Source organism: Lonchura striata, chromosome Z (assembly GCF_046129695.1).
Source record: "Lonchura striata isolate bLonStr1 chromosome Z, bLonStr1.mat, whole genome shotgun sequence".
Taxonomy (NCBI): Eukaryota; Metazoa; Chordata; class Aves; order Passeriformes; family Estrildidae; genus Lonchura; species Lonchura striata.
The window spans coordinates 13407153-13432105 of record NC_134642.1 but is presented as its reverse complement, the minus strand read 5'-3'; the positions used below and the strand labels follow the sequence as shown (position 1 = coordinate 13432105).

The window sequence follows — 24953 nt, the reverse complement described above, 5'->3', positions numbered from 1 at the left end:
GAAGTTCTGCAGGTGCATACATATAAGCAAATTGCAGAAAGCAAAGTCCTGCCTGATTCTGAGACCAGGGGTTCTTTAAAGTTGCCATCTTCAGAAGATGCTGTAGCATTGTTACAGTAACTGCAGTTTGGGAAATCTGTTCTCTAGCGTTACAGAGCTGCATTGCAGTCCAGTCCCTTTGATAAGGGTTCCCTTATCAATGAGTGCATTAAATGCTGCCAGTATCTGCAGGACTTCACAGAATGAGCCTTGGGAGTGGAACCTTGCAAAATTTAGAAGAGTTGTGTTTGTGTTTAACTCCATGTCTTGCATTAGCTGAACTACAGCCAGTACCAAATTGAAATGTGGTGCTAAAAGTCCGTAACTGATGTTCACAGAGGTGTTGTAGGAGGAATGTCATGTAAGAGGTCTGTCCAGTTAGCCCCATAGGTAACATGTCTCTTAAGATTCTTCTAAAACCAGTCCCTGTGGTCTAATTTAGAAGTAGAAATGATTGGTTGTGTTTTGTTAGGTGTCACTCCTGTATGCGAAGGGAAGATCTCTTAACTTTTTTCTCCATTTCTTTAGGTTGTTGGCAACCTTCTGTACTATCGCTACATGAACCCTGCCATAGTTGCTCCTGATGGCTTTGATATAATCGATATATCAGCTGGGGGCCAGATACACCCTGACCAGAGGAGGAACCTAGGCTGTGTGGCCAAAGTCCTCCAGCACGCTGCTTCTAACAAACTCTTTGAAGGAGAAAGTGAACATCTGTCATCTATGAACACTTACCTCTCACAGACCTACCAGAAGTTCAGGTATGCACAGCCCTCACAAATAACCTACAGACTAAGAGCTTTCCTCTAGGATGAGTAAGGGAGGTGGACCCCTTGTTGATAGGAATTTCCTATTCAAAATGTTAAAAATGTTGAGTGATATGGCAAAGAGAAATGCTCACTGACAAGGAAGCTGGAGCAGGAGTAACAGGTTGTATTCCAACTTGTGCATTAATTTGAGATCATCTCTACTGTTTTGCTTGCAGTTCCTTACTGCAAGCACAGACTGAGAACAGACTGAGGTAACTCATTATCCACAAGAATCAATGTCTGCTTGATTTGGGATCTGCTTGATTAATCTTGATTTCAGATCTGCTTGATACGAATGCTTTGAGGAAAAAAAATATTTGTCAGGAAAAAGTTGTAGAGTTTTTTCTCATCTTTGCTGACAGATTCTATACAGATATCCTTTGTTTATCTTGCAGTCATAGGGAATTGCATGTTTTGCTACATTCTGGGACACAAGTTCTTTGGGGTTACTGCCCATTCATTGCTATTACTTCATGGTATTGTTGAATTTTGCAATAAACTTGCACTCAGAATTTCTGTGTTTAGTGTCTGCCCTTTGTGAAAGCAAATGCACTGTTCATGTAATGGGTTTCCTTGAGAGATGTCAACCATGGATACAGAAACAATTCAACTTAGTAATTTTAATTAAGTATTTGAGGGCATTGCATAAGCATGAAAAAGCTACAAGGTAGAAAGTGTTATAGCAAGAATAACAAATGATAACAAAAGAGCCCTATTCTAGTCAGCCCTTGATTGCTACAAAAGGAAGAATCCTTCTCCTAATTAGGCTAACTTAAATATCTGTATGCCTGTGCTCTGTACTTTAACTAAGCCCTTCTTAGACAGCAACAGCGGCTGCCCTTAGCTACCTGTTCCCCTTTGGAATACTATTAGCAATGCTAGCTATGCTCAAAGCCATTAAGCCTGCCTAGATCTTTTACTCTGCATTTATGAACTTGTGCAGAAATTTGTCCATACCCTTCCTAAGCCTTTGAGATCACCTGCCTTCACATCTCCTCCTGTAGCAATATTCAGAATTTTGCTACCTGTCAGTTAAAATTAAAATTTTCCTCCAGTTTCATTGCATACCCTACTGGTCATTATTTTTGGACTGATTAATGAATTCTGCACACAACTCATGCAATACCACTGTGATTTTGTACAGTCTCCAGGTTTTCCTGTCTAAAGTTAAGATTTTCAGCCCATTTTCTTTGTTCTTTTTTCTTTGTAATTACTCTTTTCTAATACTTCAAAGGTGCTGTGAACCTGAAACGTGTAGCCTGTTCAACACCATCGGGCTGGCATAATATCGCTCCTGAAGCAAACCCATACGCACAATCTAAAACCCTGTTTTTCCCAGCTGCCCCATTTCACGTCGTCTCACTTCAGAAAACAAAGTGGTTCTCTACAAGAGGATCTTGCTGGTTCTTGGTGGTCTGTGCACATCCCAGAATAAGTCAGTGGCATGGAGAGACAGCAGATGTCGTTTTGGGAAGAAGCAAGTCTCAGTACTCCATGTGCATGCTAGTCACACTAAAGTAACACTTCAACCATGCTGCATTTTTTTCCTTTCAGTATTCTTATATTTATAAACAATACTACATTTTCTCTCATTTTGAACAGCTCCTTTTCTGCCTAACAGCAAACATTTGTGGGACAATGGGAATTTTGTGCATCTATTTCAATCAATTCCTTCTCAGCACACCTCATACTGCAAAGTACCTTCACAAAATAAGAGAGATGTCCTTTTATAATTTCTAGGCCATTAATAGATATTTATCTAAGTCCTTAAAATTTACTTTGTCCAATAAGTAGTGGAAAAAACCCAACCCCTTTAAAATAGTCTTCTACGAGCTATCCAGGAAAGAGAAGACTTCATCACTTGTATTGATGTGTTGCCTCCTTGAAACATTGAGGGTAGATTGGAGGTTATAAGAGAAACATAACGCATGGCAAAGACTGTGGCTTTTTTAATACAGCCGAAATAAGTGAATTTATAAGGGACAGTTATTGAAGTCTTTCTCATTTTCTCTTAGGAATTTTTTTCAAGCAGCATGTGATGTTCCTGAACCAGAGGAGAAATTCAATATTGATGAATACTCTGATATGGTGACCCTTAGCAAGCCTGTCATATATATTTCCATTGAAGAAATTATCAATACCCATTCAGTAAGTCAATCAAAACAGACTAGTCAATGGACTATAGCATACAGACTATCAAATATTTGCCGCTAACACTCTTGGGGGAAAACTTAGTTTTCATTCTTATTTTTGAAGTAATTTCTTCTCTTCATGTCTGAAATGCTCTGAAGCTGAATACTAGATTTTCTTTTTCCCTAGGAAAAATGCAAATTCTGCTTTCATGCACAAGCATCATCTTCAATAATAATTAGTGTGTAACACTTTCTGATGAGGGGAAAGAACAATTATGTTCCAGTCTTACGTAACATTTCTAACTTTAAAACTATTTTCTGTCTTGGGTAAGAAAGTGAAAGCAGTTTGAAGGAAACCTTTGGGAATAGAAATTGTATGCTGTGGCTCTGGCATTCTGTCATGTGACTTGTTGGAAGCAGATTAAAACATCTGATTTAGAGCAACTGAAGCTGTGGTATCATTCCTGTTCTTACTGTGGGTAAAGAGCAAAATAACTGCAGTCTGAAGTATGACCTAATAGGGTATAAGTTAAATATTTGCCACATGTTCCTCCTAAAACTGGGATACTACCATCTGTTTCCTGGCTTGCAACATGTCCCCTGTGTGTCCCCCAGCCCAAGTCAAAAAAAAAACTCCACAACATTCCCCCATCAAAAAAAAACAAACAAACAAAAAAAAAAACCCACAAAAACAAAACCAAAAAAAAAAACACCAAAAAAAAACAAGTCCACAAACACCACAAAAGAATCTCCCAAATACTGCCAGATACACTTTGGAAAAGGTAGAACAGCCAACTCACAGTAGGCCACTCTGAAAATTAGTTTTATTCAAGTAATAACTAATCTGAAAACTAATAACCTAATCTGCTAAAAAAAAAAAAAAAAAAAAAAAAAAAAACCAAGACAAAAAAACCTGGTTTGTCTTTGTGCCTGCTCTTTTAATTTTTGAAGCAACAGACCTATGCCTGCAGGTAATGACCAGAAGTTATATGTGAACATTAGTCCTTCTAGTGAGTCTAGTGACTAGCATAACATGTCTCTTAGGTGCAGTGGGTGCTGCAGTGCTGGTTCCTCACTTAGAAAATACAGTCCTTTCTGAAAGGTATCACTGACACTGTTGTAAGCTACTGAGATGGATATTCAGAAAATAGGTGTCTTTCTATGGATCAACAGCACTGTCTTTATTCCTTTGGGTGTTAAGGATGCAGCACCAAAATGCTCTGCTTGGGATTATCATTCTTTATTCTGTGACAATCAGGAATTTTTAAATCCTCATTGCAAATCTTCTGCACAGCCATGTTATTTAGCACTCCAGAGAGAATAGCTGGAGGAATAAGACAAGCTGTTTTTGCAAGGGCAACTCTAAATTTTAGCCCAGAATCCAGGATGCTTCCTGGCCTTGGGAAGGTCTTCCACAATCCTGATCATTACTGTGATCTGTGTCTCTGTTTTTCTACATTTGGTTTCCAGACCTAGTTTCAAGTATAAAGATACCAGGAAAGCATTTTCTGGATGATGATTTCATTTACATTTATTTATAGCTGCTTTTGGAACACCAAGATGCCATTGCCACTGAGACTAATGACCTGCTGAATGAATTGCTGGAAGGTCTGGGACCTGTTCCTGATATAGAGTCTTTCCTTGGTATGCTATTTTTTGTCTTTATGGGTAACTTCATTTTAGGGGCAGAATTATACAGAGGCTTGACTTAAATTCTCTTGTGTCTCTCAGAGCAAGAGCTTCTGCTTCTCTTTTTACTACAGAATTATTTTTCCATAAACTTACTGTAACATTGAACCTGATATTTGAACCTTTTTCTTAACTGCAATATTCACTCTATAATTTAATGTGTGATTCAAAGTCCAAACATTACTAATATTTTGAATGATCCACTTGTGCAGATAGGAAAAGAGTGATTTTTTTTTTTTTTTAACAATCTGGTCTTATGATTTGCTAGCGTTGAGTAGAAACTTAGAAAATCTATATAGAGAAGTCTAAAACCAGACATTTTTTATTTTGCTACTTAATTATACAACTAAAAATTACCTTTTAAATTTGTATAATTTCTTAGAAAGTAATGCATTTGACTGATACTTGATTTGCATTTATTATATTATATTAGAAAGTAGCAAGTAGTCATGGGTAACACCAGCATTCAAGTGAATAGCCTGTTAACATAGCTGATACTCTTTCATTCTTCATTATCACTGCATGTTAGAATAAAGGATGTTACATTGTTTGTATTATTCTTTGAGAAGACAACATGAAAGTCTTTTGCACATCAGGAGCCTGAAAATCAAGGATTGTTGTAATTTCCAAAATATTGTAACTGGGTTTATAAATAGCTAAGTTATTGTTTTGATTGCTCAATGTCCAAAAAAAGACTGCTTCTAAGAGGAACGATGTGGAGGTACAACATAAGATTAGTATTTCTGATTGTTTACAGTGATTCATGTAGTTGCTTGTTTGCTTCATGTACTGAATCATGAGAAAATTGGAACACTTGGAGTAAAATATGTTTCCTTTTAGGGGAAGGAGCTGTTGATCCCAATGATCCCAACAGGGAAAGCACACTGAGTCAACTTGCAAAAACAGAGATTTCACTGTCTCTAACATGCAAATATGAATTACGAGAAGGTGAAGATCAGGATCTCAAAAGTTTGATGATAAAGTACGTTTTTCTCAAACATGTATATTCTGCCAATGCTTATTGTTTGTTTGTTTTTAAATATTGTTTTTTAAACATTTACCCTGTCTAAGTGCATTTCTGAGGTGCTGAGTGCATTCAGTTGTCAAAAGCCAGTTTGTGTTCAGTGCTACTTAAACTTTTGGAAAAATCAGAAGAACAGTCAGTTTTTCCAGGAAAAGAAATATATTGCCATTTGTGTTTTGAAGCATGACTGCATCTTTATCTAGGAAATGTTCTCTTGTGAAGCTGTAAAAGCACTCTGCTTTAAAATGCTACAGCCTTGGGAAAGCAGAGATGAAAAGCAGTCTTTTCTGATGAAAAGGGTCCAACAGTATTACCATGTCCTTTCCTCCCACTCAAAAATAAACACTTTCCTGATATCCTTCCATCAGCCATTTGAAAAGAATGTAACTGTTACTTCAGCAGGAATAGTGCATGCTGCATGCTTTTATCCGGGAAAGAAAATTGTTGTTTATTCTGTCTTAGAAACAAATTAAAAAATGGCTACAGGGATGCTCTGGAACACTTTATAGTATAGGCTACTTTATAGTAAAAATTAATTACATCACAGTACTTTGTTTCACATTATTGGCACCCATCTTTTGATATTTCAATGTATCCAGAAAAGGGATTGGCCTACTTAAAATCCTAGTGCAATCTGAGTAAGGAGGAGAACAGAATGCTGCTCTCTTCTATTACTGTGCTTGTATGTACCTCATAGGTGTGAAGGCAAAAGTTCATATTAAAAGGGAAAGACAGCACAAATAACTAGTAGGACAGACATGGTCCGTAATTCAAATCTGATCTATTAAGCTGTTTGGGTTTTCTTTAATCAGAAATAAGTATTCTTTCATTTGCTCAATGGTGTGAAGTTTTACTTCTGAAGAAGCAACTGCACCTAAGTAGATTATCACTTTAAACTATTAGGTTATATAATAGAAATGTTGACAATATTTAGACATTTTTCCTTGGAAACTTTAACTGCATCTTCAATTTTCTGTTAATTGTTAAGAATAATGAGCTATTTCAGTAACCCTGTCCTCTAAATTAATAGAATTCTGTAGCAGGATGTTCTTGGAAGTATTATGAACAAATAGAAATGAGATAAATTCTAACCAAGAAAAGAACTGGTTAACATATCAGGGTGTAGCAGCTTCCCTTTTTTAGCAAGGAAATGTTTCTTGTCTGTTGTCACTAGAGAAATATCTGTCCTTAAGTGGTTTGTGTAAATGCATTGCATCAAATGAAAAATTTCTTCAAAGTTTAGCAGTTCTGAGTGCATTTCCACTTTATTCAGTAAATATGACCTTTAATGGCTCAGGCTTTTCAAATGTTATATTTCTGTCTGCTGTTTTGTCATGATCACAATTAAAATCCACATGTGAGTTGTTGCTTGTATTTTATTAACAGTAACTCTTTTACTGTGCTAGTTTTCTAAAATAAATGGAGGGAAGCTTACATGTATTTCTCTATTCAGACTATGTAGAAACCAGATATTCAGTGTTAAAGCTGTTAAAGGAAGCTGTGAAACATAAAAAGCTAGAAAGCAAATTTTACCAATAATCCATAATAAAGGGGGAGTTTACTACTTTTATGGCTGAAGAAATGACATGTACAAATTATAACTGTTTTGTAATATCCATATATCCTTTTAAAAGGACCAAAAGACTCATTGTGGATGTGATACGAACACAACCAGGGGATACACTCTCAGAAATATTAGAAACACCAGCCACTGCACAACAGGTAAGTGTTATACTGGTCCTGAATAGGGAAGGAAGTATTTTATTAAAGCTATTTGAAAGCCTTAATAGACCTCTGACAGCTTTCTCCATCACATTCTAATAATGAAATTGTTTGTTGGTGGTTTTAGACTATTCAGATTTAGAATCTTCAAAATATGAGACTTGTATAGTTGGGTTTTCTTGCTGTATAATTTGAAATAGCTTCAGAGATAAACAAAATGTGAGCTGTGAGCTAGATTAGACTAAAATATTTCTTCTTGATGTATTGGAGTCACTAGAATATGACTAGAATATTTTTTTCTTTACATTTTTTGTAAACATGGTCTTTTCTCTCCTATATTATAATACAACAAATAGCCTGAGGTGAATCTCTGTACTCTTCTTTTGCCTCCCTCATTAAATTCAGTATTGTAACTCAAGTTGCCTGACCCTTTAGTTTATTTGCTTAATCTCTACAAGCAATGCTCAGGAAACAACTGCTATCCTTGGTACGGGAATTGAGTGGGAAGAGCTCACAGTTGAAGTCTTTCCCATAGACACTGACATGCAAAACTGCATCTTAATAATGTGCAGATTTTAGTTCACCTCAGTGTGTGCATGTATAGGAAACACCTGTGAGATCTGGACAGTCTTCCCACAACTTGGTGAAGTCATTGAGCCTGGCTGAATTAGACATTTTGAATAACTCAAATATGTGCCTCAGTGTTGTCACTACATAGCTGAAGTATGTCCAAAGGCATAGTAAATGGGGTACTTTGAGACCAAGTAGTAATACGACATAAAGATTGCACTCTGATTCTTGATAATCTCCTATGCAATGTACTTGAGAATTCAATGTACTTAAACATTTAACAGTTATTAAAATCTAGAAAATAACTGCTCTGGATATTTTTTTTCCCCCCAGGAATCTGAGAATTTGAAACTTGTAGAAAAACGTGCCATCTTAGATTCCAAAACTCCAGAGAAAATGAAGCAGAGTCAGTCTGTTTTTGAAGATGGGCAGCTACCAATAGAACAAAAGAAAAGGAAAATTCAGAGAAATCTCCGGACATTGGAACAAGCAGGACTAGTGTCTTCAGCAACTAAGTACCAAGAAATTATAAATGAGATTGCTAAGGTAAACTGATTTTTTTTCCTGTATATCAATGTTTTTTAGCATCTAGCCTAAATCCATTCCAATTAGAGAAGTAAAACACATATTTTTCAGGGAATGCTACCCTAAGCTATTCAAGTATCCACATACAAAATAATTGTTTTCCTTCCCTGACAAAGTAAGTGAAAGGCAGTACACTCCTGAATAACTGTCTGAAATAAATTACAAAAAACTCCAACCTTTGTTATCTGAATCTGATATTGAATTTGATGCTGCTGGTGATTTAACTCATCCTCTATAATGTTTCAATATAACTTTGTATTAACAGTAATTGGAATTGCTCAGTGGTGTTTCAATTAAGAATGGCTGTGATCTTGGTAAGGTTTCAGAAGTCTTAAACTCCCATGTAATATTATTTGATTGGTATTAACACTGATCTGCTGTGGTTGGGCAGAAGAATAGTGGGTCAATGTGGTGCCCATCCTGATGCTGATAAAGCACAGGGACTGTTCTCAACTAATCCTATTCCACATCCACAACCCATACTGGCCATTAGAACTTTAATATATTGAACTACCTTTAGCACAAGCAAAGAGCACAGCAAAGTTCAAGACCACTTCTATACATGAGTAGCAATGTGATTGCCATGGGAACAAACTGTAGTACTACCTACAGTTCTTGTAAGAACTAACGTGCTAGTTTTGTGCTTTCTCTCAGTAATTAAGTCAGATTTTGTAATTACAAATTAGAATGGAAATGAACTAAGGCTTTTTAAAATTTCAAATTAATAAAACAATGACATTAATAAATTTATTTAGGATATCCGGAATCAAAGAAGATACAGACATCATCGAAAAGCTGAGTTGGTGAAACTCCAGCAGACTTTGAATGCCCTTAACTCCAAGACAGCATTTTATGAGGAACAAATTAATTATTACAACACCTATATAAAAACTTGCTTAGACAACTTAACAAGAAAGTGAGTTGAGTCTTTCTTTCTTTTAATGTGTCTTTTAGTGTGTTTTATCAAGATGAAAAGCAGGTGTTAATCTGTAGTTTAAAGTTTGACAGTCTACAAAAGGTCCATGAGAGTTGCTAACTGTGTCAGCATCTGGATATTAAAGTCTTGCATTTATTTAAGAGTGCTTGGAGAAAGAAAAGTCTATGTAAAGAGATGTATAGATGTTTTCAGTATATTTAATTGGTGCTATTTTGCAGATCCATTTGCAAGGTCAGAGATCATGAAGTTTTGGGAAGTAATTATTGGTTTCTTCCTTTTTTAAAAGGTTTGGGATTTGTCATTAGAATAGAAAAGGGGAAAATAAATGCCTAAATAATTTTACCTTCCAGATATGACAGAGTTACTTGAAAGCAATCTCCTCACCAATTCCACCAAAATGTTAAAATGAAAGCATTTTACTGACATAGGAATCCTAGTGCACACTTCATTGATCCAAAAATTAACTCTAATTACAGAATATTTACCATTTATGTCACCTTAAGTTTACAAATTGCAATTTTGAACTGAAAATTGTGGATTCTTTAGGATCAGAGTTGCATTTCACAATAGAATTGAAAGAAGTGCTAAAAAGATGATTCAAAATTCATTGGCAAGATATTTAGATGATTCACTGCATACTAAAAATTCTTCCAACTCTTAGATTTTTGGGGATGTTAATTTTGTTTTTTTAGAGACGTTCAAGAAAGAATGAAAGAAAGTTAAATATGGCTAGAAGAGTAAATGAAGTATTAAGGATCTGACAAACACATCAAAAACCAGTTTTCTTGTTCTCTTTCCAGAAATTCACGGAGGTCAATTAAATTAGATGGAAAAGAGGAGGTGAAAGGAAGCAAAAAGCTGAAACAGACCTCACTAAAGTACACAGCTGCAAGACTTCATGAAAAAGGTGTCATCCTAGAAATTGAAGATCTTCAAACCAATCAGTAAGTGCAAATCAATTCCGAGCATTTTCTGATCAACAATTTCTGAAGAGGCCTGGCTTTTGATAAAAGAAATTTTAATTTCCTGTGCCACAGCTAAAATTACCTCAGACTTCTGCACTCAGAAGGATGCTACAGTGTAATTGTTACAATTATTTCTTTTTACTTTGTACCTTGCTCTATGATTACCTTGGGAAAATATTTTAACAAGCCAGCCCTAGCACTGTCTTACACGAACAAGTGTGAGTTTGGCAGCAGACTCACTATTAACGACCACGTTTTTATGCAATTGTAGCAATCCTTTTTCATATCTTGACCAGTCACTTTCAAATAACTTAGTAAACCTCATGTTTTGTGCTCTTCCTCACTATGGCAGGGTGAATGGATGTGGTGGTTTAACATCCCTTTTGTATTCTTCCATTTTGAGGCTGTGGTAGTGAAAGTCTTCCATTCTCTGCACCTTTCCTTCCACCTTCTGCACAGAAAAGATTTTTCAGGTTTTTTTCTTTTTCTATTTTTTTTCCCCAAGTGGATTAATCAGGTAGAGGAAGCCACATGAGGCAAATATGTACCTGCAAGGAGACACTTGGGCATGGCAGAAGGAAAATTTGGTTGTCCTGTTTCTATCCACTGGGTGTTGGATCCAATTTGTTCACTGAACTTCCCAAATACTTCTCTTTTTTTGGTGTTTTGTTGCATTTTTTGTTTGTTGGTTTGGTTTTGGTTGGTAGTTTTTTGTTGTGGTGGTGGGGGTTTTTTTGGGGTTGGTTTATTTTTGTTTCTTTTTGTGGGTTTTTTTTGGTGGTTTGTTGTTGTTGTTGTTGTTGTTTTTTGTTGGTTTTTTTGGGGTTGGGCTTTTCTAGGGGGTTGTTTCTCCAGTACAAAAGACTTCAGAATTCTGTATTTTTCATGCTACAAGAAAATTTCTGAGAAGACCCTATATGGAGTGCAGTGCAGGGAGGGATGGAGTGATTCTTTGACACCAATGACATGGCTTGTGGTCAAAGTTCTATGTTCTGAAGGCTTTTTCCCCAGAACTGTCTCTGGATTATATGAAAGTGCACAGCCTATGTATTCAATTACCTTTCTTGTTTCAAGGTTTAAGAATGTGATGTTTGATATCACACCTGGAGAAGAAGTGGGTGACTTTGAAATCAAAGCAAAATTTTTAGGAGTTGAGATGGAAAAAGTGCAGCTCCATTTCCAGGTTTGAATTTTGTTCCTTTGCTATGTTGCTGCTGTAACTACAAGCTTTTTCAGTATTTTTTTCACATGTATCCATAAACCAGTCAATCAGTACAGAGCAGCAGCTAATATGAAGAATAATTATATAATATCTGCAGGATGCTGGGCATGGGCATTGATTTAATGTTTATTCCGGGGCAATTGCATGAAATCAACCACCACATTAGTTCAGGTGGCAAGCAGGAAATACTAAGAAAAAAAAATGGAAATACACAGAAAACAGTGTTTCTTCTGGTTTGCTGTTACTGACCATCTGTAGCTTAGGATCTAGAGGACACATAATGTTTTCTACATGTATCCCAATACTTGCTTGCAATTTTTTAAGTTATTAAGAACCTGGAGTTGATGATGTTTATCACATCTTGTTACTGTAAGGTATGGATTTAGATGGACACTAATGATTTTTTTTCTCATTTCAGGATTTGCTTCAGATGCAGTATGAAGGTGTGGCTGTAATGAAAATGTTTGATAAAGCTAAAGTGAATGTGAATTTGCTCATATTCTTGTTGAATAAGAAGTTCTATGGAAAATGAGTACTTTCAGATATCATGGACTTCATCAATCAGTGGGAAGTCTATTCAGTATTTTTTTGCTTATAAATATTTGAAGTTTGTCGTTGGATGCTTGTTAAATTTTAAAAACACACCCTAAAACACCAAATGTTCAGAGGAATGTACACAGTGCCTTTTCAGCATTGATAACAAAACAGAAAACCAAGAAATCTATTCATTTAAACAGCTCAAGATTTCATTGGTGTTGGTACTTTCAAATCAAAATTTTCTTTAGGACACACAGCTATTGTGTAGATTTTAAAGTAGACAGAAATTGAATTTAGTTAAATATATAAACCTCTTCCTATTGAAACATTTTTAAATTACCTCAGATATATAATATAGCTGATACTAGACTTTAAGTATTTACCAAAAGAGAACCTAATTTGTTTCTAAGGGATAGTTTGAGCAAATACTTAGCTACATACTAGGCCTATTGTGTGGCAGTTGTCAATTGCAAAGCAAATATATTGTGCAATTCAAAAAATTTTATAGGTAATTATAGAGTGACAATAACAACTTGCTTCACAAAAATATATTTTGCGATTCATTCCTACTAAATGCACTACTGCCTTGTGCAAAATGACATTTTCTATTTTCACAGCCTTTGGAGTGGTATTGGGGAAATCTGAATAGCGAACAGTTATTCAGTTTGAAGTATTTGAATACCTAAATTGTGCCTGTCTTTTATTTTTTTTTTTTTTTGTAAGAAAATAAATGCAATAAAATCAGTATTTAGATTGGGTTTTTTAAATATTCTTTGGAGATTGTTCTATGTAAAATAAACATCACCTAATTAAACTGGCTTGGTCCCTAAATCTCATTTCAAGGAATTATTAAAGCTGCAACCTAGATGGTAATTGAAAGAATTTATATCAGTGCTTTTATAAAATTGCATGTAATTAAGCCTGTCTCCAGTACACTTGAGGAAAGCTGCTCAGCAGTGAAGACTTCATGGCCCTTATGCCATTGAATGTGATGAAGATTTTGCTTAGGAACTATAACAGAGCAAAAGTTTGTGCCATTGGTAATGTGACCAATAGAAAATACTTCTTTCTCTCACTTTTCCTGTGACAAACACTTCAAAAGATAGTGAGAAATTCTGGAATTAATTATAAAAGCAAATATTAAGTAAGAACTCTGGTAAGAGAATAGAACAGTGTTAAGTCACTGGCAGATATATGGATTACAAACTCAGCTGATATACTAACTGATGTGTGGTGTTACACAAGCTGAAAAAATTATTACATTTGCTGGAGATATTAATTTATGTATGACATTAAGTTTGAATACATGACTACTTTAAAACAGTTAATATCCCTAATTAAATGATTAAAAAACTACTCTGTGATCCCAGTTTTCTTCTAGCTGGTTATGTATAAACCATTTTAATATGACATAAATACTGCAGTATTGATACCCTACTTCACTTAAAATAGCTGGATAGAAAAATGAAAACAGTGCTTCGTTCTTCCTTCTGAAGAAGAGAACTGAATTTTACTTGAATATTAATTCAATTCCCAATCTTTTGTTCCCCTTTTTATTTGCAACAGACTTGACTAATGGCTGTATTTTTAAAAAACTCTAGCTGAGCACTAAATCTGCCACAGGTGTGATGTTGCTCCTAAGGACGGACTCTTGAGGCAATGTGTCAAAAGCCTGGAATTGTGCTGGTGAGACATGCCAGAGACCCACAGCCTTTATGGGAGTAACTCACTCCTGGTTATGCAATTTTGTGTGATATACTTGCACATCTAGTACCTGCCTGGTTCTAATGCAAATAGCACATTCCTCAGTTATTTCCTGGAGCAGGCAAGCTTAGAAAAGCTTCTTTGATTTCCACATAATGACAATTATGAATGGTACAGTCTGTGTACCAGCATGCCCCTTTTCCAGCCTGGGCTTCCTGTTCTTCCTAGTGCACATCAAAGAATAATTTCCATTTAATGTCTTTGAACTCCTTTATAGCTTTTTTCCTTAATTAGGTAGTTCCATTTAGGGCCTTGTCACTGAACAATAATATGAACCCTGCTGAGAAGGATTGACCACAATGTTTTCTTCCTCCATGTAAGATTGATGGTAGTGTGAAGTACCATACAAATGAGCAAAGTGATTTTGTTATCACCCACTGCTGCTGACAGCTACTAACTACAAAAAAAAAAAGGTGTTTTAGAGGCTACTGTAAGATGCAATGTGGGGAATTCCAACATTAGAAAGGACTTGCTGAAATCAGCTTCAATCATGAAATGGTGGTGTGGAAAGACTTGCATTGCTGTTCCAAAATCTGAGAAAAAATGCCAGTACAGCTGAATTGGGCCTATGCATCGGTTGTCACTACAGGAGAGAATGCATCTTTCTTTGCACAGCCTATCTCTCAGCTTTTTCCTCCTTAACTGGTGGCAGGGAAAAGAAATTATAATCGGTAATAGTCTTAGCCTTTTAACCACAAGGCTTGCATTTTTCTATCACGTGTCTTTAGAGTTCATTAAGAGTGCCTGGCAGCTTACTTAGTTTATTTTGGAATTTTTCCATTCTCAAGGGCCTCTAAAGATAAAAAGCTACCCACAAAATTGCAGAACAACATCCTTCTGCTTAGGCCAGGCAGACAGGAGCACCAACACAAGCACTAGATTTGTTCTGTTTCACTTTGCACTGATCCGTGGACCTCCTTTAACTGTCCAACTTTCTTTTAAAGAATACAGGAGTAAAACAACCTTCATTCCCAGAAAATCCAAACACTGACAGCTACATGTGATTTCAAAAAGTTTGTAACAAGATACACAACCCTCTACCTAGATGACTGATTTCCCTGCTTGAGGTGTGTGTTTCTGTGCTCATCTTTCAGCAGTAACCACCCACCTCTGACAAGCACCAGGGTAATCCGTGTATTGGTAGTAAGAAAGATCTCCTTCCGCAAACAGTAATGATGTAGCAGTCTGGCTAGATAGGTGCAGTCCTTTTTGGTAAACTTGGTGTGTTTAAAAGGAATGAAGTTTTGTTCTGTAACATACTTCTACTAAAAAAAACACCAAGTAGCATTAAAAATTATTAAGTCCTGAACTCTTCACCTCTGTTACAATAAGTTATCTTGAGAGGAAGGAGCAAGTTGATTCAAAAAACTACAGGATACAAAACTTAAATTTGGTTTTCATATGCAGACATAAAATTTAACAAGCATGGGTTTTATTCACTTGCTGTATATATAATAACCAGGTTACAAAGATGAAAGGGCATAGCCCTATGATGGTTTCTAATGTCTGTGACTAAAATACTTCTGGAGGTTCAATCTGAAGAGAACCAGGCTTCTCTTCATATGTTTTACAAACTCTGCAATCTAAGTTATTCCTCAAGCATTTGCCCACTGGCTAACACTTCTTGAAATGTAAGAAAAATACTAGCAATATATGCTTTTTTGAGAACCTGAGTCATTTTTACAATTACCTGTTTTAGTTCAGTTCTATTTTGGGTTTAGAGTGTTAGAAGAGCAACGTCTGTGCATGTTATAGAACTGTGAGACCACACAGAAATTACTAGCTTCACCTCACAAAAAGAATAGCTTCACTTTCTCTTCCCAGATGAAATAATTACCTCTGATTAAGGTATTGTCTAAACAGATGAATAGTTCAATTAAGTATAAAGCATTTTTTTCTAGGTTTCCTAGAGCATGTGGGATGATAGAGCTGTGGGAAGGCTGGCTAGCTGTAAAACTTGTATTTATTTCTTGCTCTATACAAATGCAATCATCTTCAACCATGTTATAAGTAGTGGTAGAACTGTGAGAGGAACACCATAGAGACACAGAGCTTACTGGGAACCAGTACATATGATTAGGGAAATTTGTCTTCCATTATTTTTATTCTCCACCAAAAACAAAGCTCAGTGCTTCTGCAGTAATAAAGGCACTTCATACATATAAGCAAGTTCAAATCAGCCTTCCCTCATTCCCATTTTTGTCTGTACTGCTGTAAACAGAAGGATATACAGTTGAGGCATGGATAGCACACGCTAGCAAGCCAGTGTCCACTTTAAAGCTTCTGACTGTCCTACAGGCTTAATAAACACTTAAACAACAGTGGGATGTTTTGAAAGCAAAGCTTCTAAATAATAGCTGCAAAATTACCAAAATATTTTCCTATGCAACCTTCATGTAGGTTTTGCTTCAACCACTTCTTGATTCATGAGCATCTCAAAAGGATCACAGACTCCAAAGTTTGTCAGCGCCACTGGACTGGGGAGTGGCACCACTTTATCGGGAATTTTGGAACAGCAGAGAGGGCTGCAGAGCCGGGCAATGAATCGCTTTTGGGTTGCCCTGTGTTTGTAGCGCAGTTTACTGAACACATGCAATACAAGCCAGCTTGAACGTCATCTCCTTTATACGAAGTAGATCAACTGAAACAGTGTGATCCTTCAGCTGTGAGTAATGCAGGCATTTCATCTGCCCGTACAACTGCTCCCGTGAGGCACTCGGACTGCAAATTTGGCAAACTTAGCTTAGAATAATTCCTTGAACATAACCCTTTGTTCCGGCGCTCCCGACCTCTCACCCTGCCCGATCCGGCCGCCGCTTCCCGTGTCCCAGCGGGGCGCGGGGGCTGCTGGCCGGGCTCCGAGTCCCGCGGGCGCTGCCCCTGCGCCTCCTCCTCCCCTTCCTTCCCCTCCCTCTCCTCCCCTCCCGCCGAGCCCCGGCGCGCAGCCCCATCCCTGCGGCAGGAGGGAGTCCCGGTGCGGCTCTCCGCCAGCCCCGGCCTCGTGCGGGCTGCGTGCGCCAGCCCCGGACGGACGGACGGACGGACGGACGGGCGGACGGGCGGACGGACCGCGGACCGAAGGCGCGGCCATGCGGCCCCGGGCGCTGCTGTGCGCCCTGGCGCTGCTCTGCTGCCCGCCGCCCCGGCCAGGTGGGTCCGCGGGGCCGCGGCGCTGGCGGCGTGTTCCGGCCGCGGAGCGAAGAGCCGGAGGCGTCCCAGCGCTCAGCATCGCCTGTCCGCACGCTGCCGGGCCGTGCGATCCCGCTTGGGAGTTTTCCGTGCGAGTTCGGGCCGAGTTTTCTTCGGCGCTTTGTGCTCCTGGCAGCGGCGAGGAGAGGCTGTTCTTGGTGGTGGAGGATGGCTCGGGGTGACGCCGTGGTTAAGGAGGGGGGCAGGCAGTGGCAGGTGGCGGGGGAACGGACCAGATCGGCGAGACTTGCTGCTGGATTCTCTTAACCTTTCACTAGCAACGTAGGAAGAGGGTGTGCCAGCTGAATTTCTAGGAGGTGCAAATTTCGGAAGATCTGCCAGCACAAAATTGTTCAGAATATGCACCCCAAGTAGATAGACTACTTTCATGGTTATTTCATGGTTATTCACGATATAGCAACATCAGAACCCTACCTGGTGAGCCCATGTATCCGTCCTGCTCAGAGCTTGTTAAACGATGGAGATGCTGAGGTAAGGAAAGAGAGAGAAGACATGCATGCATTTAACCTCACACCTTATGGCAGAGGTACAGCAGTACAAAGGATTGTGCATTTAGAGATTAGCACTGGGGTTTTTTTGCTATTACAATTTTCCTTGATTCAGTTTAAGATTTCTTTCAATCAGGTAGTGGCGATAGTGCTCCTGTAGAAATAACGTCCCACGATGGCCTGCAGTAGAGCCTCAGGTCCTATATATGTAAAAGGGCTGATTAGATGAGTAGCTAAGAGGAAATTTCAGAGCATAGCATACTTTGACTGCTGAGCTAAACTGAAAGGGGATAGACCTAGTATTTGTAACTATGCTGGGAGGGAAGCATCAGAGAGGGCAAATAATTTTTGCTGGACAACTTCCTGGTACAAGGACAAGTGGGAAGGAAGCTGAAATCATGTTCATATGAGAAGTCTAAGGAAAATATCTTTTTAAGAAAAGGGGGAGGTGGTGTAAAAGACAAGCTGCACATGTTAATGCTAGGAAAAAATTTCACTGTTGGTGCTATTCTTCCAGTTACTTCATGTACAACAGAACTAACAAAACCCAATCATCTGAATATGTCTTCTGCTCTTCTTGTGCTCACTCCCATCATAATAATATAATTTCCCCGCTGTCCTAAATAACCTGTTTTTACCACAATGTACATCATTCCTGTTGCCCATGCACTTTTGTATCCTGTGGTCTGCTCTGGCTTTTCTGCCATCCTTCGCTGTGCACAGTTACCACATTACTGACCTGCACTGTTCCTTTGGGCAGATGAAAAAGCACTAGTTTGGCAGTAGGTTGGTGTTAAGTGCCTACAAATTATCTGACCAGTGCTGTTGAGGTGTCTAAGGTCTGAAACTTGCCTGGAATTCCCTGCCTTGAGACACTGATGGCAAGACAGAGATTATTCATTGTTTGAAGCCAGCATATGTGGTTAAAGAGATGAGAAAACAGAGCAGACACCCAGTTGCAAGAAAACAATAGTTCAAGAAAATGTGTTCAGATTGCTACCACATCAGTTGTGTAATCTAATAATGAATTCTATATAAATAGAGATGTGAACTCATAAATAATTCAGTTTTATTTTTATAAAAGCAATTAACTGTCATCACTCCTACAAGATTGTGTCTTATTTTGTTCATTAATGCATGTCTGGCATGCACTTCAGAGTCTGCCTTCACATGCCTAATTTATGGGCTACTGAGTAATTTAGATTATAGATGCTTATCACTTGGGGTTGTACAAAGGAGAGATAAAAGAAACCTATTTGTTATAAGCTAGTATGCAGCTGTTGCCAATAATGCCCATAAATCAGTATTATTTATTGTCCAGCAGCACATAGGGAACATATTTAATTGGCTTGTGTTCCTACACAAGCCTGTTCTCTAGTCTCTGACATCACAAAGATATCCCTCGGGATGTGAAGTCTGCTGGTTTGTAACATTCTGTCCATGCTCATGGGTCTACAGAAATATTTTTCAAGTTTCTTCTGGAGCTTAAGATTGGTCAAAGTTGTATTTTCTTTCACAGAGTGGGATGCAGAGTAGTCCCTTGCATATGAAAATAGACATGAAAGTTTAGGTCACCATTCTTCATGTTATCAAGTGGCAGCGAAATAGCAAGTGTGATGCCTCATTACATTTTCCCACAAAGCTGGCTTGCAAGTAGTACCTCATGTCTTCTAAGTTCAAAATGGGGACATGGATTTAGAACAGGAGTCAGTGTAGAGGTGATGTTTGCAGAATGAAGGTTGAGTTCAATTCTGAACTTAGAAAGCCTCTGCTTATACAAAGAATACATAGTTTTCACCAAATTATTCCAGATATTTATCTAAAATTATTTATACATTTTTTTTGTTTGTTTGATTTATTGTAATAGGATTCTACCTCTAGAAAATTTCTGTAATGGAGTAAAAGTGACTCTAAATTCTTTCATCTAAGAAACCTGTAAATAAGATGCCTCCAAGAATTCAGAATATAATTAAAATTATTAGCAATGTTCATTTAGCTATAAGCACTAGCTTAGACAATGGCTGGTAGTCAGTAAAAGGTACCTGTCCCACTCATAGCATTCTTTTCGTGTAGCATATTTTTATACCATTCTCAGTTAGGAGCTGGTGATGAGAAGTCATTCAGGTTATCACCCAGGGCATCCACACTAAGAGACTTAACCTCAGTCATTAAGGGTCAGTGACTCTGATTGGGTTGGTTTGCTAGTTCTCAAAAATGTGAAACTGCAGCACAGCTCAGGTCCTCCAAATCTGAGGGATACTGGGACAAGACAACTGGTGCCTCAGTTACCATGTTATTCAGTGGTAGTCTTGGCAACACAGTTCCTAACTCCAGGCTTTACTCTCCCTCTCTCTTCAAGTCTGTTTATATCTTGTGTTCCCAAAAACATGCATTCCTCACACAGAACCATGCCACCTCTTTGTTTGGTTCTCCACACCATTCTACATGGAAATGTCAACCTTTGGGAGACTAAAATAGTTTTCAATATTTCAAACTTTCGATAGTTTTCTGGTTTGAAAATAAATACTTATAGAATTAAAATACTTAAATTCATAAAACTTTTTGTGTACTGGAGATACTATAGGGACAGTTGACAGATTTTTTCTCACTTTCACTGATGTCTTTATCATGGAGACAAGGTTCCAGGTGTAAGAAATCTGGTGCAGGGAGGGCCATTCATTCAAGTATAGTTATAATCCTCCCAGAAGAGATCAAGACCAATGGTGTTATTTGTGACATTGCAATGATCATTAAATATAGAAAATCTAATTCTTTGATGTCTGCCATAAGTTAGAGGTGTCATACAAAAGGACTTGTGCTGCAACTTAGCTGCAAAGCTAGGAGCTGACTCTTTGGGCATCCAACTGCTTACACTAGATTTATAAACTGTTACAGATTAAGGCCTTATAGTTCTGCCTGTTGTTCATGTTTTCTTTAAAAAGACAGAACATCCCCTTGTATGCATTTAGTGCCATTCTGTGCAATCACCAAATCTCATACACTTCTGTCATTTCTGCTTCAAACTACATCATTCCTACTACAGTCTCTGTAACAACCTCCCAGCATCTTTTTTTCTGACTGGCAGAGGATGCAATCTGGTCACTTTGCATAGGAAAACTATTCTTGCCTTTTGTCTCTCTGCCCCTAGAATGCTGCTATGACACAGCATGGTACATAAAGCACAGCCAATCTAAAAAAAAAAATCACCAAATTACCTTACCAGTCCTTTGAACTACTCCCACATTCAAGTCCGAATTTCACAAAAATCCATGCCGGGTAGGACCCTTCTGTCACTGCCTGTGCACAAAGTGAGGCAATTGTCTGCTTAAAGCTGCAGCCACTTTTCTCTTTGCCATCTGCTTCCTTCAGTTGTTTTAATTAAAAAAATTGGTTTCAATTACTATAAAACAAGTAATTGCTTCTCACAAACAGCATTTGCACAGATGAATCATTCCATGTGCTTTCAGCTTACAGATCTGAGCTATGACACCCTCATTTTTGTTTTAATGCTCTAGGATCCAACAAAGGATCAATTGCACAGTCAAACAGGTGACTGGTTACTTGAGTAGTTGTAACTTTCTCACTTCTGTCTACCCACATTACACTTGAATTATTCTATGCCAAAGCAGATTAAGCCAAAACTGAAAATTATAGTATTACAAAATATTTCTCCATACAAACAAGTTTGTTGAAAGAATTCCCAAATAGCTCTTTTGATTGTTTTTTTTCTTTTTTTACATAAATAACCCCCTACAAACAACAGCCACACAGTTAATGCTTTATAGCACTGATTGCCTGGCTTATTACATTCAAAAAGCAGAGACAGCCTTCCCTGACTTAGCTACAAAAGCATGCTGCAGAAGACCTTGCTGTAAAGAGAACTGTAGGTTTCAGAAGTGCTCTGGGGGTATGCCAGACCCCTGCTGCTCTCCTGAACACTGTGGGTTAAGATCAGTAGAACTCAGAAAGTGTTTCAGCACAATCTGTGGCTACCCATCTGTTACAAGCAAAAGGTCTATCTACATCTACCTTGAAAACTGCTCTGCCATCTCTTTTGATGGGAGCCTTTGAGTTGAGTAAGATGTCTCCAGAGCACACAAAAATATTTCAAAATCATTATGTTTTAATTGCACTTTTACTTTTTGTGATTTTGGTAATGAGAGCTTTTACTGGGAATTCTGTGTATGAGTACTTAAGTCAGGATCTCATTTCTTACAAAAGGCATGAAGGGTCTGGCCAAGACAGTTCAAGGCTGGCAAATTCCCTGTTGTGTTTGTGTTACAGTTGCCCAAGGGAAGTATAGATTAGATGGAATCCTTAAGCATAGCTAGAATCACTGCTAATAAAAGCTGTCATGTTAGAACTCATCCCCGTATGGGCCACCAATTGTTGGCATTGCTGTTTGGCACCAATCGATGGTGGATGGGAACTGTCACCTTTGGTTTATTATCTTACTGTAAGACTCTCATACCTTCTCTCTGTGAGTTCTCACAGGCAGCTCCTCGCAACACTGACTCCTTTTCTCTCTCTTCCACATGGCCAGCTGACTTCTACCTGTCCCTGTCACTGCCGCCCGATCCTTTCTGTCCCTGGCAGCACACACTAACCCCTACTGTCCCTAACATCAACACCTGACCCTTTCTGTCCCTGGCAGCACACACTAACCCCTACTGTCCCTAACATGAACACCTGACCCTTTCTGTCCCTGGCAGCACACACTAACCCCTACTGTCCCTAACATGAACACCTGACCCTTTCTGTCCCTGGCAGCACATACTGACCCTTACTGTCTCTAACATGAACACCTGATCCTTTCTGTCCCTGGCAGCACACACTAACCCCTACTGTCCCTAACATCAACACCTGACCCTTTCTGTCCCTGGCAGCACATACTGACCCTGACTGTCCCTAACATGACTGCCTGACCCTTGCTCCTCACAGCACCACAGGCAGCTGACTCCAACCCTCTCTCAACCAGCTAATCCACTCTTTTATAACACCCATCCTTATTGGACACAGCTGTGCCCTGTTAAGGGCAGGCCTGTTCCTACTCTTTGGTAATTAGTACAGGGCAACTCCTCAGGGGTGAGATTGCCTTCACTATCTCTATTCTCCTACAATCCATCCTCCCACACTTTGAAGCTAAGAGATAGGAGACATAGGAGGACATACTCAAATTTGTAGCAGGAAGAGCTAAAATAAAATGGCTGACCTGTGGGCAACCTGTGCTTTGAATCAGAAATTAACCTTATTATTTTGTTTGTCTAATGTAATCTTAACTTCCCTTCTTGAAAGATGTTTTTACTTCCCCATACCATCTAAATATTGGCTTATTAACCTTAATACTTCCTTACTTTTCAGGCTTTCCAAATAACACCAACATACCACACATCAGAAGTTTTGCCTTTCGTAGTTCTTCCAGTCTGGAGGCTGATCTTATTCCTGTTGATGGTGATACTGAAAATGACTTGGAAGTTGGATCAGGAGCCGCCAATCAGTCTGCATCGTTCCTACATGAACAAGGAATGATATCAGTTCAAACAGCAAGATACCTCACTAGTCCGTGGCTGACTCGTTTTGTTCCTTCAGTTTACACCCTAGTGCTTGTGCTGAGTCTCCCTCTGAACATTACAGCGATACTCGTGTTTCTTAAAAAGATGAAAATTGAAAAGCCAGCTGTAATATACATGTTGAATTTGGCCCTTGCAGATGTTCTCTTTGTAAGTGTGCTTCCATTTAAGATTGTTTATCACTTTTCAGGAAATGACTGGGTTTTTGGGCCTCTAATGTGCCGTTTCATCACTGCTGCCTTCTTCTGCAACATGTACTGCTCAATAATGCTTATGACAAGCATAAGCTTCGATCGCTTCTTAGCAGTGGTGTACCCCATGCAGTCACTGGGGTGGCGTACACTAACTCGTGCCTCTCTGGTTTGTTTCATCATATGGCTTGTAGCAATAGCTGGGGTTATACCTTTTCTCCTACGAGAGCAAACAATGGAAATACCCAGGTTAAATATAACTACGTGCCATGATGTGCTGAGAGAATCTGAACTTCACGGCTATTACCTCCACTTCTTCTCTGTCTTCTCTTCTGTGTTTTTCATAGTACCATTTATAATTTCTACTGTCTGTTATGTGAGTATCATTCGTTGTCTTAGTTCTTCCACCATTGTTGCAAAGCAAAACAAGAAGACACGTGCCTTGCTTTTGTGTGTGACTGTCTTTTCTGTTTTCGTTATTTGCTTTGGACCAACAAATGTTCTCCTTTTAATTCATTATATCCATTTTTCATATGACAACAGCTTAGAGTATCTTTACTTTGCCTATCTACTCTGTGTTTCTATCAGCAGCATTAGCTGCTGCATTGACCCCTTTATTTACTACTATGCTTCTTCTCAGTATCAGCGACAACTTTTCAGTCTCTTCAATTGTGAAAAGACTTTTGATCCCAACAGTAGTAACAGCAGTGGCCAGTTGATGTCTACCACTAGTACCAGAAGGGCTACGTTGACAACTAATGTGAATAACAGTGTCTACAGGAAATTGCTAGCAATGCATTGAGATAACTTGTCTTATAATTGCTTAATTTTTACACAGACAAAAAGAAGACTGTTCTGTCTTAAACCAAGTTGTTGTATGATATATAACTTTATGAATCCAATATAGCAATACACAATTCAAGTTAAAACTCTGTATGTGTGTATGCATAGATATATATATATATAAAGATGTATAGTATATGTAAATAAGTTAATGTAGGGGGAAAATAATTTCTTAATAATAGCTGTTGAGTGTTTTCTGAATAAACCTTTTTTCAGATAAATCCTTTGCATTGTTCAGTTTATTGTAGAAATTCCAGTTTAGTATTTTGAACTGTACCTATCAGGTTGAATAAATTATTGTATATGGAATCACTCCATCCATCCAGTTGTTCCTCAAAAAAGTTAAAATACCTTTCCAGGCTTTTTTTTTGTCCCCTTCTATATTCCATTATTTCTAGAATTATCTATTAACTTACTTTCTTAGCATTATTTCAGTGTCTCTGGACACTGAAATTGTTAATTTTATATTTTTACATATTCCACTTCAAAACAGTCTGTATGGTTTTCAGAATGTGAGGAACCAAAACCCAGCTATTGCTTAGTGCAATCTGTAAAATGGGAGTTAATTTCCAGCAGCTGGAGCTAGCTTGTTTTTAGTTTTCCTACCATTAGTGTATACTAGGCATTTTAGTTAGGAATTCTTGAGAATTAATTTC

General features: G+C 38.2%; 2 protein-coding genes across 4 annotated transcripts in view; both read left to right on the top strand.

Moving 5' to 3' along the window:
* The window catches only part of IQGAP2 (IQ motif containing GTPase activating protein 2), a 123279-nt gene extending 110229 nt beyond the window's left edge, over positions 1-13050 (top strand). For all 3 annotated transcript variants that reach the window (XM_077790218.1, XM_031507283.1, XM_077790217.1), the window contains 10 exons: positions 568-800; positions 2864-2996; positions 4522-4624; positions 5510-5651; positions 7328-7415; positions 8319-8531; positions 9326-9486; positions 10308-10451; positions 11547-11655; positions 12113-13050. In XM_077790218.1, the coding sequence (XP_077646344.1) occupies positions 568-800; positions 2864-2996; positions 4522-4624; positions 5510-5651; positions 7328-7415; positions 8319-8531; positions 9326-9486; positions 10308-10451; positions 11547-11655; positions 12113-12226 (1440 nt within the window). In that variant the 3' untranslated portion in view covers positions 12227-13050. The remainder of the gene's footprint in view (positions 1-567; positions 801-2863; positions 2997-4521; positions 4625-5509; positions 5652-7327; positions 7416-8318; positions 8532-9325; positions 9487-10307; positions 10452-11546; positions 11656-12112) is intronic.
* A 3911-nt stretch (positions 13051-16961) lies between these two features.
* F2R (coagulation factor II thrombin receptor) lies at positions 16962-24606 on the top strand. The gene is made up of 2 exons (XM_031507299.2): positions 16962-17145; positions 23055-24606. Exons 1-2 carry the CDS (start codon positions 17085-17087, stop codon positions 24254-24256), a joined length of 1263 nt encoding a protein of 420 aa, XP_031363159.2. The 5' UTR covers positions 16962-17084; the 3' UTR covers positions 24257-24606.
* The last annotated feature ends 347 nt before the right edge of the window (positions 24607-24953 follow it).

Excerpts from the sequence above, each read along its gene's own strand:
- F2R (XM_031507299.2), top strand. The coding sequence starts at position 17,085 with ATGCGGCCCCGGGCGCTGCTGTGCGCCCTGGCGCTGCTCTGCTGCCCG. Across the intron at positions 17,146-23,054 it reads CTGCCCGCCGCCCCGGCCAG|GCTTTCCAAATAACACCAAC; the intron begins GTGGGTCCGCGG and ends CTTACTTTTCAG.